General features: G+C 35.0%; 3 protein-coding genes across 3 annotated transcripts; 1 reads left to right on the forward strand and 2 right to left on the reverse strand.

The window, feature by feature from the left end:
* Positions 1-2,805: 2,805 nt before the first annotated feature.
* On the reverse strand, positions 2,806-5,309 carry LOC145970100 (uncharacterized). Its single transcript, XM_083096573.1, has one exon. The coding sequence runs from the start codon at positions 4,763-4,765 to the stop codon at positions 3,683-3,685; it is 1,083 nt and encodes a 360-aa protein (XP_082952699.1). The 5' UTR covers positions 4,766-5,309; the 3' UTR covers positions 2,806-3,682.
* Positions 5,310-5,395: 86 nt separating this feature from the next.
* LOC145970084 (uncharacterized) lies at positions 5,396-7,424 on the forward strand. The gene is made up of 3 exons (XM_083096541.1): positions 5,396-6,966; positions 7,030-7,151; positions 7,234-7,424. Exons 1-3 carry the CDS (start codon positions 6,475-6,477, stop codon positions 7,268-7,270), a joined length of 651 nt encoding a protein of 216 aa, XP_082952667.1. The 5' UTR covers positions 5,396-6,474; the 3' UTR covers positions 7,271-7,424.
* Positions 7,425-11,819: 4,395 nt separating this feature from the next.
* Positions 11,820-15,207, reverse strand: LOC145969944 (cytochrome P450 4c21-like). The gene is made up of 6 exons (XM_083096281.1): positions 15,058-15,207; positions 14,452-14,693; positions 14,178-14,284; positions 13,830-13,914; positions 12,560-12,748; positions 11,820-11,884 (listed from the first exon to the last, which is right to left on the reverse strand). The coding sequence occupies exons 2-6, from the start codon at positions 14,624-14,626 to the stop codon at positions 11,820-11,822; spliced, it is 621 nt and encodes a 206-aa protein (XP_082952407.1). The 5' UTR covers positions 14,627-14,693; positions 15,058-15,207.
* Between the last annotated feature and the right edge of the window lie 1,523 nt (positions 15,208-16,730).

The raw sequence follows: 16,730 nt of genomic DNA on the forward strand, positions 1-16,730 counted from the left end.
ACTACATGCTCCGGCGAGAAGAAATTTTCCACGAAGACGCGTCATTGTACGCGGATACGACGATCTGTGGCAGGCGGACGTGGTTGACATGCGTTCGTATTCTCGACTCAACAAGGGTCATAAATACATACTCACAGTTATCGATGTGTTGAGCAAGTATGCGTGGGCCGTACCGCTCAAGAGTAAGAGCGGAAACGAAATGTCCGAAACGATCGCAAAGATTATTGGAGACGATAAAAGGTGTCCGAAAAATTTTCAAACCGACAGAGGAAAAGAATTTTACAACGCGAGTGTGCAGAAACTCATGAAGAAACACAACATTAATCATTACTCGACGTATTCCATTATGAAAGCCTCGGTCGCGGAACGATTCAACCGTACTTTGAAAAACAATATGTGGAAAATGTTTACGCTCAACGGAAATTACAAATGGATCGACAAGCTATCTCGACTTGTTGCAGAGTACAATACGCGAAAACATCGCACTATCGGTATGAGACCTGCCGATGTCACTCCAGCGATCGCTGAAAAACTTTTAAATACGGTGTATAGCAACGTAAAAATTGCGGCTCCGACAAAATTTAAAGTAGGCGATTCTGTACGCGTGAGCAAATACAAGACCATCTTTGAAAAAGGTTTCACACCTAATTGGACGACCGAAGTTTTTAAGATTGTCGAGGTGCAGAAAACTAATCCCACGACATTCATACTCGAAGATTCGCGTGGAGATCCCGTCGCTGGAGGATTCTACGAATACGAATTACAACGCGTCGCTAATCCCGACGTATATCTCGTGGAAAAAATTTTGCGGGAAAAGGGTGATGATGTATACGTGAAATGGTTGGGAATGAATAAATCATACAACTCTTGGATACATAAAAATAGTGTATTATAAATATTTATTAAAATAATATACATATAAACTATATAAATAATTTAATATATAAATATTTAATAATATAAAAATACATAAAATGTATTAAATATAAGAATATATACATGGTTATGTACAAAATATACAATTAATAATAAATAAAATATACATTTATTTACAATGGTATTCTATAATGTCCCCACGGTAACGTATCGGTGGTTTCGGGTACGATATACCGCTTATCGTCGTACGGACTCAGAGCAATTTTCGTCTCGCAGATCGTGTATACTTGGTGCAGTTTAGATCGTATACACGACTGCTGACGCGTCATTTCAATTTCTTCTTTCAAACACCGCGTGTAATCGTCAAACGTTATCGTTCTCGCAACAACGTTACTCTTGACACCTTTAACTTTCTTCGTATCCTTTTTTCCATTCACTCGTAACGCGTACATCTTTGCTCTGAGCCCAACGAATTCGGTCATTATGGTACCGTTGTTTTCGTCCTTCATCAGGCCCGGTACCTTTTTATTTACAAGCGGTATACCGTACGCATTATCCACTGCATAATCGCTCGTGTCGAATCTGATGATATCGCGCTTCATATTCTCATACACATCCGCACACTCAATGTGATATATGAGACTATCCGTATCGGTGTACATTACCTGGCATTTGTCGCGATACATTGGCGTCATATACTCGTGATGAAACTCGTACAAACATGTCTTGGATATGTCGAGTATGCACATACCCACGTAAATCGGTTTGTAGAATTTCACCTCGAGTTTACGCAATTCCACAGCGATTAAGTTTTCTGAAAAAACGCTTCTGCTGTGGAAATTTGGTTTCGCAATCATTACCTCTGCACCGTATCGACCATCCCACTTTGTTAATAATTTAACATCGACACGATTGCGCACATTTTCCATCGTTTTACCAAACACTGCATTGTTCATTAATTTATATAAATTTTTTTCGAAATCATTTTTAGCCAATGTTCTAAAATGTGTATTTAATTCTATGTAATTTCGAAGCCACGGAGATTGTGAAAACTGTAAAATTCGATGTATTTTTGTAACGCGAAGACCGTGACGCGTACACTGCTGCAGGTTGCAGTAGTGTATCACGTAACGTTTCTTATCGTATAGCATTGCAAGCAGTTTGAATTCCCGCTTGCCAGGTGGTTTGTCGCGTGTCGGGCAAAACGGTAGGTCAGTGTGTGCATCGTGAAGATGTTGCGGGTACTCGAGGTCCACTTCGAGGACATAGCCTGTAGGCGAATCTAGCGCGATGGATGATACGTCAAAATTGGTCACGTCGTCGACCCATCGAAAATCGGCGTAAGGTAACGGTTGACACATTGCCCATCCGTACAAATTATTTACATCAAAGTACATCAAGTATGATGCTGGTTTCGATGGATCGTACGACTCCATGTACTTGTTATTAGCGCGAGCATATCTACCCGAACATTGACTCAGACCACCGCGTATACCACGTTCGATGAACATAACCATGTCGATGTCAGTAAGCAACTCGAACGTAATTTTCGTATGCTTCAACATGGCGTCCCACGTGTATCCGGGGAGAGTATAGTAATACGCGGGGTCGAGTCCGTAACTTTCGATACATTTATCTCGAAAGTTTTCGAAAATGTCGGCTAATAACAAGACATCAATTTTAAGATATAAATCGCTATATTCGCCTAGCGTCCGAATGGAGAATCGCGTCCAGATGTTCTCGGCGTGCGCGTAATCGCTCTCGGATACAGTGTCACCGGTCAAGGAACTGTAAAATGATTCGCGCGGTGGTAAACACGTATCTTGCAACCTATCTACCGAGTCGATGTATTCATACGGAAATACACCTTTTCGCGTTAACAAATTGAAATTATCTGTTGATAAATTTTGATATTCTGATTTTAAAATTTTGAGTTTGTCTTTATCCAAAAACGATGCCAATTTGTCGAGACTCGATGCGAGAAATTTGAATGAATCGATGAAACGTAATTTTACATGATTTTTTGATTCTTCATCCATACAAACATCTTTTGTGAATGAAATATATTTCTCTTTTGTTATCGGAAGTAACTCGATTTTCCCTTCGAACGATGTGGCTATTTCCTCGATAATAAAGTGTGAATCATAACCTGATAAATTATGAAAAACTATGGGAATACAAAAAGATTCTTTATAATTTAAATTGCAATTTGAGTGTGCTGGACCTCTGTATCGCCCGGTTAGATGGCAATGATCGCGAACGCGTGTATCGTCTTCCACGAACGGTTTTTCGCATATATGACATTGAGTGGCGCTATGGAATTTTTCCCACTCTTCGGACGTCAAATTTACCATGGGGACATTTGTTTTTAAAATATTTTTTACACGTAACGCTAAATTTTTGAGGTCTTCGGCGAACCAAGCTATACAATCGGCGCTACGACGCGAATGATATGCCGATAAAGATTCATCATACGAACAATGTACATAGTAAGCTATACTAAATACTTGGTGATGTTGATATGCGTTTTTCTCTTCATCCATCTTGGCCAGAACGCATTCCAGGTCGGCGTAGACCACAAATGGAAGCCGCTCCTTCCGATTAAAGTTATTGAACTCGAGCCACTTGTCCTTATCGCTCGGCAATCGGACAGCGCAATCGTTCATCTTTCCACAGTCGACCGTATGCAACTGCAACTTGGCGTCCGAATCAAAGTAATGTAAGCATCTGTAAAAGAAAAATTTTTTAAAGATTTATATACAATTTGCTACATAACTTATAATTATTCAAATAATATAAATTAAACTTACCGGTCGCAGATATATTTCTTGTGCTCCTTTTTGCTCAATTGTGAGCTCACGAGCCGGGATAAATTCTTAATCCAAGTGAAATGTCCGACGCTGTTGTCGTCTTCAATGTACAGCAAGTTGATATGCTTGTCCTGCTTCTGCTGCGAAAGACGCATCGGGACAATGCTGTTCTTGTCTTCGATGCTGTACACATTTATAGAAATGTCATTGGCAAGTTCAAAATTTTTTATTTGGTTCACAGTCACTGGAAACTCAATGTCCCGGAGATTCAGCACTGTTGTGTAATGTGGGTACGATGATTCCCGTTCCGCCTTTCTTTCGGCGGGGTATAGTGCGGCGACCACTGCCCACGCGAAACATGCATTGTCCTTTGATTGTACATTAATCACCGCTCTTTTCAACATAATCTCCCGCGGTAACTTAATGTGACATCCCGCACGCATAGGATTATACTTATTTATATTTACAGTTAAATTTAATATTCGCGACAAAGCCCACCCGCTGTCGCGTTCCTGAAACTCTTCCAGAGACGCTAGGGTGGGTTCGATAACGCGCCGTTCGTACCACTCGTGTAAATCGGATGTGCGAAAGAGTTCATAGTTTCGCGTATTGATACTTTTGTTGGCGCGTTTATCCCCAGCCACAAATTCACCGTTAAATATTGTGTTCACTTTCACATTATAATGTTTTTTCATAACATCCTTCACATGTTCCAACACAATGTCTTTGGCATCATCGAGAAACTGGCGCGGTTCGATGTGATTATAATTTATCACTGCACCAGTCAATATACGACTCTCGAACGCCGTATCAATCTCGCGCCACGCAAGTCCATTTTGACGCGTGCTACATCCGGCACCCGTGTGTACGAAACGTCCACGTACCGAATTTTTCAACCCTTCGAGGCGCGCGATCCGAGCAATCAGCGATTGTCGATATCCGATCGATAATCGCGGTCGCTTGATGCAACTTTGCTCTTCCAACGACTCGATATACGTATCACATCGTTGCTCCCACACAATGTAATCTTCCAATGAATTCACCAAAGTGGATTGCTCTCGCAAACTTTGTTCCTCCATATTGTATCAGACTTGCGAAATGCGCTTCCCAATGATAGTTCCGGATGTACTTTAACAAAAATACTGGTGGGGTGTGCCTCTTGATCATGATTTATATACTGTCTCGTGCATATCATCGAACATTCTAGAATGATTTCATCTTAAAAATTCCCTGGAGTAGCGTCTGCAATTTAACCTTGATAATTTCGCGTTTTGTCACGTACATTTGAAAAATCTAACGTGGTTGCATCGGGAGCAGTCGTAAATCGGCGCTTGATTTTAGCACATTCAGCTAAATCTTTGTCTAGGGGTGATGTGCGTTTTAACCTTGACGGTTAATCTTTGTTCTGATGTGTAATTTAACCTTGATAATTTCGCGTTTTGTCACGTACATTTGAAAAATCTGACGTGTTTGCATCAGGAGTAGCCGTACATCGGCGCTCGATTTTAGCGCATTCAGCTAAATCTTTGTTCCGATGTGCATCTTAACCTTGAAAATTTCGCGTTTTGTCACGTACATTTGAAAAATCTGACGTGATTGCATCAGGAGCAGCCGTACATCAGCGCTCGATTTTAGCGAATTCAGCTAAATCTTTGTTCTGAGGATGATGATGTCATCGCAGCCGTACATCGGCGCGACAAAATTTTAGAGGAAATTAAAATGTCGTGTTAGCAATAATCCCCTCTACATTGCAATTTGCGATACTATTTGAATTGATATTAATTCTAATACGATCAGTATTGCATCAATCGCGCGTGTGAAAGGTTCACTGAAGAAATCGACATGAATTTTTACGTTCCGATTCGAAACGGTGAAACTCCACCGTGTAAGAAGCAAAAATGCGACACGTAAGTTTCAATCGTTTAAAAATTTTATTTATTAATTTTTTTAAATATTGATCTAATTATTTATATTTTTATAGCATTCAACCTAGTCGTGCGACTCACATACTTGGAAGAAGATATGCTTTAACCCCAACGTCGTACAAGTATTTGGACATTGGAATAAGCGTTGGAGCTGTGTCGTACGTGGAACTGATTCTCGGCGATAATCGAGGCAATCAAATAGTGTTGCCTTTCTCAACGTGGAATTTGTTGATGCAGAAGCAAGCAGACGTTGAACAATTTCTACAATCGACTGCTCTCCCATTAAGGATTGGAGATCTAATGCTTGAAATGTATCAATCGAAAATTGTAAAACTCGCATTATGCGAAAATTCTTTGTATATGAAACCACAAACATTATTACATTTATTTAATTTTGAAAATTGTATCGATCATATGCATAATTGGTTATGCGAGAATACGTATCTCGTGAATGAAAAATTTAAACAATTTGAAACTGTTTTACAACGTAACAATATTACTACTGTATGCGATGCTGTAAAAACGATACGCGATAGTGATGTCTTTAACAGCGAATCATTAATCGATTGTGAATTACTAACATGTGCTGTAAATGATATTTTTTACGATGCTTGCAATAAATAATTATTTTTATTTCATCTATGATTTTAATTCTTTCCTTCCATACGAATAAGAATAGTTATACTTTTCTCAACACGCTCCGCTAAAGATGTAGAGAAATGCTGAGGTAGATGAGACGTGATGTCCTAGTTGGAATGAGACAAAAGATATTAAAAGATATATAATGAAGAGGAGTCTGCGACATTAGAATATTATTTCTTTCGTTGTTCTGTGTTTCGTTAGTCTTGTGTTACGTTAGTGCAATGGCTGAAGACGATGTTATTATCATCGATGACGATACGGATGATGATGATTATTGGATGGAAAGAGAGAGAGAAATGGATGAGATGGAGAGAGAGAGAGAGGAGAGAGAAATGGAGGAGGGATCATCCGATGGGAAACCTGATTTCCGTTTTCGGACTAGTGATGATGAAGAATTACTTCAATACGAGCGGGAACAACTTTCAAAGAAGAATCTAGAAACTTCAATCGTTCAGTTTATAAGACATCAAGAGCTCGGCTTGGAAAAACCTCGCACAAATTCTTTGAGGACATTTCTTCTAGCTCGAGAAATATGTGCGCGAGATTTTGCAAAATATCATGGATGTAAATGTTTCAATATAGAACCTAATCATTCTAAAGTAAATTGTATTGGAAACAAACTGCGTGAAAATCTCGAATTAATAGAAGATTTTGAAAAATTGAAAGAAGATGATCATGAGAATATACTACGGCGGAAATTGGAAACGTTGAAGGTAAAATATTTTTTGTCGATGTGTAATAAATTTAAAACATAAAATTAATATGTTTGATTTTAGAGTTTACGCGATGATATGAATGGTCGACGAGAGGATAAACAGATATGTGAATCCAAACCTGCATCAAAATATAAATTGTGTGTATTGTATAACGGTGAATGGAAAATGCCATGGAAAGTATTGTAAGTAACTTTCAATTTATAATATATCAAAAGTTCTAAAATAAATTATTAAAAACTATTCAAATGTCTTTTTCTGTTCCAGGAGCGGCTCCACTCAGCCCGACACATCGACCCCTTAGCATTCTAGGAGCGGCCTCCTCCTTAGCCCGGCGCACTCCCCCAAATATATTATTCTTATTATTTTATATTATATATTTTTATTATATATTTAAATTTTATATTTTATATTATTATATTATTATATATTAAGCGCACACACACACACACACACACACACACACACACACACACACACACAAAATTGTATAATACACGCACACATTTAAATAAATTTTATATTTTAATTTAAAAAAAAGAAATGTATTTATTTACGCGCCTCTCCTTGCGTTCCCATCCTTTGCGTCTCTCTTGCGCTAGTTGTAAGAATTTATCGTTCTCTCTCTCTCTCTTTCGTACGCGCTATCGTTCTAACAATAAGTCTCGCGTTAGTTGTAAGTCTCGCGATATCTTCGTTCTCGCTCGCACGCGTTATCTTAGCTATTATCGTTCTCTCTCGCATACGTTGTTCTCGCGATATTATAGTTCTCTTTCGTATGCGTTCTCTTCGCGCTATTATCGTTCTCTCTCATTCACAAGCTCGTCGCTATCACTCACTTACCTTTGCGTCGTCCTTCTCCCACCTATGCAGCATCTTACAATGCGTCGTCCTTGTTCCACGTTGACGTCATCCTTGTCGTATGTTGATGTCGTCCTTGTCACACGTTGATGCCATCCTTGTCGCACTGTCCTCTTCACACACTTTACGCTATCCTTTTCAAACCAGTGCACCGTCCTTCTCACACGTGGACACATCGCGGGCCCGCCGCGGATCCCCCTTCTCCTCGCGGACCCCCTCGTCCATCGGTCGCGCCGCGGATCCCCCCCTACCCGCGCGGACCCCCTCGTCCATCGCTCGCGCCGCGGATCCCCCTACCCGCGCGGACCCCCTCGTCCATCGGTCGCGCCGCGGATCCCCCCTACCCGCGCGGACCCCCTCGTCCATCGCTCGCGCCGCGGATCCCCCCTTCCCCACGCGGACCCCCTCGTCCACCGGTCGCGCCGCGGATCCCCCCTACCCGCGCGGACCCCCTCGTCCACCGGTCGCGCCGCGGACCTCCCCTACCCGCGCGTGACGTCATCATCCCCCGCACGTGACGTCATCATCCCCCGCACGTGACGTCATCATCCCCCGCATGTGACGTTGTCATCATCCCCCGCACGTGACGTCATCATCCCCCGCGTGACGTCACCCCCCCCGCGTGACGTCATCACCCCCCCCCCCCGCGCGACGTCATCCCGCGTGACGTCACCCCCCCCCCCGCGTGACGTCATCACCCCCCCCGTGACGTCACCCCCCCCCCCCCGCCGGTTCCCCCTCGCCCCTCACCCCCCCTCGGAGCCCCTGGGTTAGAACCGGCCTAGACTTACTACTACGACGTTCGACGTTCGACGTTAGACTTACTTACTCGACGTTCGACATTCGACATAAATTAATATCGAGAATATTGAAACAATAAAAATAATAAAATGCATATAATTTTACCAAGTTGATTATTATTTTCAAAAATATTTAGATAACAAAACATTTATTTTTTATTTTATAATTTCATATCATATTTATTTAGCAAATGCATTGAATAAAATGTACAAATCAATATTATTATTCAATTACTATAATAGTTAATATCTTGAGTAATGAATTTCTTTTCATGTATCATTATGAAGCCACAATGATGAACGTCAAACCTGAACTCTTATCAAATCAGATCAATCAATGTCTCGAAATAAGTGCGAGGTAAAATAATATTTTATATTATTGTTTCTCTCTTTTACATTATTGTTTTTTAAAGTAATTTTTTTACTTGACTTCTTACAATATTAAAATATGCACAAATCGTAAAAATAAGTCTATCTGAAAATAATTTATAAAATTCTTTAAAAAATTGCACTTTCAAAAGAATTTTTACAAGGGTTTGTAGAAATTATATTTTAAATTAAATCTTTATTATAAATAATTTTGTTAACATATATAACCAGGAAAACAATATTTTTCTTTTGCTCTATTTGTGGAATTAAATATATTTTTATAGTTTATAATATAGAATATTATTTTAATAGAAAGATGTGTGTGTTTTAGCATGAGGAAAATTTTCACATTAAGATTACGGAATGTGTTCTTGTATCCTGATTTCATATTTAATCTGACAGCTGCAGGACGAAAACAAAAAGAAAATATAAACATTTTATACTCTTTTATTGATAAGGTAAATATTATGAATATTAATAAGGAATTAATTTTAACTTATACTTTATACTTACTCATAAATTATTATTTCACAGTTAATACAACAGCATTTAATAAATGCAGAGAATAGCAACAATGAAAATGAAACAACTCGTAAGTTTTGTCTATATTTTATTTGTATATTTTCATTGTTATTATGATGCAAGATTTGTAAATAATATCTTTTTCAGCAAAATAATATTTTTCAAAAGCTTAAAATGCTGTTAAAGTGCTTGCTTTCATTGTTAAAATACTATTATAATGTCCAATTTTAATCAATGCTAAAAATATTTTTCTTTTCTTATGTTTATTTTTAATATTAATTTTTAGAATATCTAATTTTTCTTATATATATGTCATTGTATATTATTATATATTTATGCTATTAGAAAACTTGAGAAAATAATTAACATGTATCCACACATGCACAAAATTTTACATTTCTTCTTTTATAATATAAATAAAACACTTCTCGATGTATTAATAAAAATGTCTAACGGGAAATTCCGGCAAGAAACAATACGGGAGAATTTATTTACGATGATATTAGCGGTATGTAAAATATCTCTATATAATTTTTACATAATGTTTGTATATAAACAAACATTTATTATATTATATATAAAAATTAGAAAAGAATTGTACGTGTGTATGTGCGTGCGTGTGTGTGTGCGTGCGTGTGTGTGTGTGTGTGTGTACATATAAACATATTCATATATATAATATTTGTATATATATAAATGCACTTAAATTGTGCAAAAAGACCCCGCACATTTTGTATTAAAAAAGTGGCTTCGGTCAAATTGGCTAAAATTGAAATATGTTGTAGTTTAGGTGATGCTGATCAAAAGTTTCCTGAGGTAAAAAGTCTAAAAATCAAAAGTATAAAAGATGATTTGAAATGGATAGTATTGAAGTTTAAAAAACGTCTGTTTTTGAATACATAAATTAAATTAATATACAGAGTGTTGAAAAAAAAAAGGATAATTTAATATGTTTATGTTAGTATGTTTATGTTAATATTTTTTATGTTAGTTAATAATTTAATTTGTAATTTATTTGTAATTATTTGTAATGTGTTTTTTATGTAATTGCAAATTAATTGTATAATTTACGTTGTATATATTATAATTATGTGTAATATATATTTTATATATGTATTATATTCTCTGTTTGGAAACTCTGTATTAAAAGGAAATTAAACTAAAATTAAAAAAAATTTTCCTCTTCAATATATCTCCACCTTAACGAAGGCATTTGCCGGGTATGAAGGTTTCAGTACTCTCATGAACCTGAGAACTATGCCGGCGGTAACATATGCCAATATTCATATAAACTATTCTTATATTTAAAATCATTTTAAGTATGATCTTAGATCGCGTCTTAAGATTCCATGCAGTTATTAAAATAGTTATGTAACAAATTCCAACTTATTTAAAACACTGACGGAATTAATTATTTTAGAAATAATTAATTAAATAATCTATAAATTAATATTTTTCTATAATTTAATATTCCGTGTGTATATTATATAATGCATAGAATATTTCGGCAACAAATTACCAATAACATGTTCAGCCTTGATGATAAACAGTAACGCGTTATTGTTTACATATTTCATTGTCGTGTGTGTGATGTGTGTGTGTGTGTGTGTGTGTGTGTGTGTGTGTGTGTGTGTGTGTGTGTGTGTGTGGGTGTGGGTGTGGGTGTGGGTGTGGGTGTGGGTGTGGGTGTGGGTGTGGGTGTGGGTGTGGGTGTGGGTGTGTGTGTGTGTGTGTGTGTGTGTGTGTGTGTGTGTGTGTGTGTGTGTGTGTGTGTGTGTGTGTGTGTGTGTGTGTAGAAAGAAAGAGAGAAAGAACCACAAAATTTTATTTAAAAAAATTAAAATTAAAAATTTATTTATATTGATATACATAAGCGTCTTGCTATACAGCACTGATGCTACTGGCATTTCGTGCACATAGCACGGAACAAAACCAGAAATTGTGCACATTATATGTTACCTTTTGAGAACATTAGTGGGTTCGTAGTTAATGTTTTTCAATGTTCTCAGAGGGCGTATCGCTTTCAGCAGAGAGAAGCCTGAGAGGGGCCACGCTGCCATTTTTCATGGGACGCTTTTTCTACATCGTACACTAGCGGCGCGTGCATCCATTTTCTGTTTTCTAACGAGAATAATATTCACGAGAAAATATCCTACACACGTATATTACACAAACTTATTTCATTAATAGCTCTCATTAATAGCATCTCATTAATATTGATATTTATAATATATACTTGAATGTGGAAAAGAAATCGCGCAGCTAACAAAGTATATTTTAATTACGTCTATATGCGGGATGTTATTTCTGAGCAATAAATTGTGGATGTAGCACGGACATGAACCAACCGACTGTTTTATCGGCACCTAAAAGTGGATGTGGCCATGTAGTTTTAGGCGGCGTAAAATGGATGCACGCGCCGCTAGTGTACGATGTAGAAAAAGCGTCCCATGAAAAATGGCAGCGTGGCCCCTCTCAGGCTTCTCTCTGCTGAAAGCGATACGCCCTCTGAGAACATTGAAAAACATTAACTACGAACCCACTAATGTTCTCAAAAGGTAACATATAATGTGCACAATTTCTGGTTTTGTTCCGTGCTATGTGCACGAAATGCCAGTAGCATCAATGCTGTATAGCAAGACGCTTATGTATATAAATATAAATAAATTTTTAATTTTAATTTTTTTAAATAAAATTTTGTGGTTCTTTCTCTCTTTCTTTCTACACACACACACACACACACACACACACACACACACGCACGCACGCACGCACACACACGCACGCACGCACGCACGCACGCACGCACGCACGCACGCACGCACGCACGAACGCACGCACGCACGCACGCACGCACGCACGCACGCACGCACGTGCGCACGCAAATAATAAAATAATACAAATTATACTATATTATACTTAATGTATAATTTACGTGTCTTTCTCTTGATTTCTTGCAAAATTTTTGATTTCTTTTTATTTTTATGATAACAAATATAGTATACAGATGTTTTATATTAAATAAAAATACTTTGTCTTACCACATATAACGTTAAGCGTATATTTGAAGATATAATGGGAAAGATCTATTTCTTTTCCATTTAATCCGATCTTTTTAAGTTCCTTTGTTAAACTTAGAGATTGATCGACAAATGTATTCGAAAAGTTTCGTAATATTGGAGTATTAAAATTTAATGCAATAGCTTTTCGATGTTTTCTCCATATAGGTACTGAAAAAAATATTATAGGAAAGATATATTAAAGAAGATAAATGAAGAAAGCATGTATGTATATATATATATATATATATATATATATATATATATACATGTGTGTGTGTGTGTGTGTGTGTGTGTGTGTATTTATATATATATAGGGTGTCACAGGTATCATTCGTCAAAAAAAAAACCATAAGTAGACCTCGTTAAACTGAACTAAAAAGTTCTATACCATTTTGCAAACAACCACGTAAAATTTCGAGATACTAATTAAAAAAGATTGGTTAATAAGCGCGCGATCAGTGTGATTAGGCAGTCGGCCATTTTAGCGAGGACGGTGCGAAGTGATTGGATCGTATTTTTATGACATTTCCACGCGGTTTTGTCAGAAATTTTAATCACTTTCTAGTCAAATAATTATTTTTCAAATAAGGACCATATTGATTTTTAAATGTTAAAAATGGTTTTTATTTGAAAAATAATTATTTGACTAGAAAGTGATTAAAATTTCTTACAAAACCGCGTGGGAATATTGCAAAAATACAATCCGATCACTCCGCGTTGTCCTCGCTGGAATGGCCGACTGTCTAATCACGCCAATTGTACGCTTATTAGCCGATCTTCCTTAATTAATATCTCGAAATTTTACGTGGTTGTTTGCAAAATGGTATAGGACTTTTTAGTTTAGTTTAGCGAGCTCTATTTATGGTTTTTATTTGACGGATAATACCTGTGACACCCTGTATATATATATATATATATATATATATATATATATATATATATATATATGTACATATAATACATAAAAATAATATTAAAAAGCATTGATATTAAAAAACTTTGAAAACAAATTTAATTAATAATAAATTTAAATTTGTCACATTGCAGTCAAAGTAACAAAAGTAAAAATATAAGAATATATTATATGAGAATGCAAGTAATAATTATATTATAAGTATGTTATGAAGGATTTTTTAAAATTATATAATGTTATTATGTAAATTGTAGTTATGGAACTACATAATTTTATTATGTGTAAACTATAGTTATAGGAATAATTTTAAATTTTATGTTACTAAAAATATCTTACCAGGAGCTGTGAGTAATCCTTTGCCTATTATGGGTTCAAAAAGTTTATATATCATACTTTTATTCACACTGTTATGCAAGATTACCTATAAAAGTTGTATTATGTGAAGTACTTTTAAATATTTCAAATGTATATCTGTTTGTGTCATTTAGATATTTAACAATATATTATATTTAGATAAAGTTAACTGTAGCAAATTATTTTGATTAGATCAGTGATGAGTTATTATAAAGATATATAAAAGTATTATTTATTTGAAATAGACAACAGATTCTCTATACATAGATTTAAATAATTCATGAATATACAAACAAATAATAATGAAACATATAAACGCTATCTTTTTACCTGCATTTGATCTGGTTCATATATACCAATTACTAATTTGTTGCCTAGCCAAAACTTGAGTGGAGATGAATAATCTTGTGTCAGTTTAATAATAATATCCAAAAGTTCTAAAAAATGTTTTATGATTTATCATATAAGATTATTAACTTATTAAAATTTATTTTAATTGTTAATATTAATATTATTTATATTATGAATTTATTAATATCTTTATTATTTTAAATTAATGCAATGTTGGTGATAATTAATTTTTTAAATATCTCTTTATTATTACCTTCATAATTCTGACGAAGGAAATAATAACCACTTCCAATAAATGGAAAACTCTTTGGACCGTTTAATATATTTATCTTTTTAATTATATGTCGGCGATGATCATTTAAAATAAAATAATATATATATAAAGCAGTAAGACCCAATAGTATTAATGAAATAAATATCATTATCATTAAATTGATAATACAAGTTTGTATTAATGTATTTTCCAAATTTTTTTAAATTTTATGTCTTCCCTTCCTAAACATATAGATAAATACATAAATACAATTTATGAAATAATGGAGATGCTTCTTTCAGATTAAGAAGTAAATTCATTAATTATTTTGGAAGTGTCAAGTATCAAATAATATGGAAGCTATTATTTCGAGAATTTCTATGTTTAAGGAAAAATAAAAGTTAAATAAGTTTCGTAGTTATTTAAAATAATCAATGTTTTTATAAAATTTTAAAAGATAATAATTTTATATGTAACAAAAATCTTCAATTTGCTTTATTTAAAAATTTTATTAATCTAAAATACTTAATAAAAAAAAAACTCCGCTAATAAAACAACAATAATTAATATAAAAAACTTTAAGGAACAAATAGAAATACTACTTACTTTATCGAAGAGTATGGTTACTTGCTGCTACACTTGAATTGTCGCAACTCACGGTTATAGAAGTCGGACGCAATATATACGTGCGATATACTGAAATATTCAAAATGTTCATTCACTAAAACTGGAACTAGACGAGCAAGGAAAATTCTTTTTATTTAGAGGGTAACAGATGATAATTTATTATCAATGCTACAAATATATTTTCTTGATTTGATATAAGACTCGGATTATTTCTATAACCTCTTCCTTTATTCTTTTAAGTAGTTAGTTAAATTAATTAGTGAAATTAATTAGCGACTAGCCCGCACTTACAATTGTTCAATATTTGTTAACGACTGTCCGCTGCGCTCTCGCGATGGGCGGTTTTTAACTCCTCGTTTTTGCTAAAATTTGGGAGGGGATCGCCTAGTGACGTTATCATATAAGATCATGGTGAACTTATCGTGACGGTCAAATCTTGGTGCAAGCGAAAGCGTTTCAAAATCGAAACCCTTTGCATTTTCGTGTTTCTGGCGAACTCACACGTAGTTCGCCGAGGTGACGATTTTACGCGATTCGCAAACATTCCATTGCATTTTTTTGTTTAAATAAAATCTATATTAATATTAAACTAGAGTTATAGTCCTTCAGACTATAACATAGAAAAATACATAAATACAATTTATGAAATAATGGAGATGCTTTTTTCAGATTAGAAAGTAAATAGAGATACACTAAATAGAGATACTACTTTTCGAAAAGTATAGGTATTTGTTGTTACCATCACACTTGCTACGACTCGCGATTACAGAAAAGAGAGACACGCAATATATATGTGATACACTTAAATTATTCAAAACGTTTCACAAAAACGAACTAAACGAACAAGTAAAATTCTTTTTGATGACATCAAAGGGTAATAGACGATAATTTATTATTAGTGCTACAAATACAAATAGATGCACTTATGCAGCTACAAAGGCGCGACATTAGACTTCCGGGAAAGCCACTTTTGTGACTCTTGAGTTGATAAATTAGTGGTATTTCATAAATATTAAATTAATACCATAGAAGTAAAAAATTAGAAAACCAACGAAAAAGACTCTAAAGTAAAAAAGGAGCTTTCTACATCCACATAATTATTTCTCGATAATGTTAAAAGAAAGTTCTCTGCATAAGTCTATACGTTTATATTTATTCATGTTATCATTACTGCTCTTAGGCTTGAAATTTCATAAATCTATGTTCAGAGTTAGAATCAGCGACATCAAAAACACTATGTATTTTTGAGAAAATAAAAAATTTTTTTATATTTGACCGTCCGTTGTCTGCCAGGAAAGCTACTTTTGTGGCTTTAAACAAATCTCAAAATTCTTCGCAATGCACTGCAAATTTCAATGTGTTAATGTAACTTATTTTATTTGTGTAATTTCCAGAAAACACGTTTATCCATGTTATTTAAATACATATAAATGTGTAATGTATTAATTTTATACGAATCTTACGTGTTATAATGAGAATATGTACTCTCTAAAAGTGAATCAGTGAAAATATCACTAATTTAAACAGTAAAATAAGATTTCACTGAGAATCAGTGAGTATTTTACTGATTTTCAGTGGAAACGCTTATTTTTTTGTTATTTTATCTTATATCTCACTGATTATGGTCAGTTAAAATAAAATTCACTGTAAAA

The sequence above is a fragment of the Camponotus vicinus genome, unplaced genomic scaffold (genome assembly GCF_025532165.1).
Source record: "Camponotus vicinus isolate PSW18456_S1 unplaced genomic scaffold, iyCamVici1.0 SCAF_4, whole genome shotgun sequence".
NCBI lineage: Eukaryota > Metazoa > Arthropoda > Insecta > Hymenoptera > Formicidae > Camponotus > Camponotus vicinus.

Coding starts and splice junctions, on each gene's coding strand:
- LOC145970100 (XM_083096573.1), bottom strand. CDS start 4,765: ATGGAGGAACAAAGTTTGCGAGAGCAATCCACTTTGGTGAATTCATTG.
- LOC145970084 (XM_083096541.1), top strand. CDS start 6,475: ATGGCTGAAGACGATGTTATTATCATCGATGACGATACGGATGATGAT. Junction 6,967..7,029: donor GGAAATTGGAAACGTTGAAG/GTAAAATATTTT, acceptor GTTTGATTTTAG/AGTTTACGCGATGATATGAA. Junction 7,152..7,233: donor AAAATGCCATGGAAAGTATT/GTAAGTAACTTT, acceptor TTTCTGTTCCAG/GAGCGGCTCCACTCAGCCCG.
- LOC145969944 (XM_083096281.1), bottom strand. CDS start 14,626: ATGATAATGATATTTATTTCATTAATACTATTGGGTCTTACTGCTTTA. Junction 14,285..14,451: donor CCTTCGTCAGAATTATGAAG/GTAATAATAAAG, acceptor AACATTTTTTAG/AACTTTTGGATATTATTATT. Junction 12,749..13,829: donor AGGATTACTCACAGCTCCTG/GTAAGATATTTT, acceptor TATTTTTTTCAG/TACCTATATGGAGAAAACAT.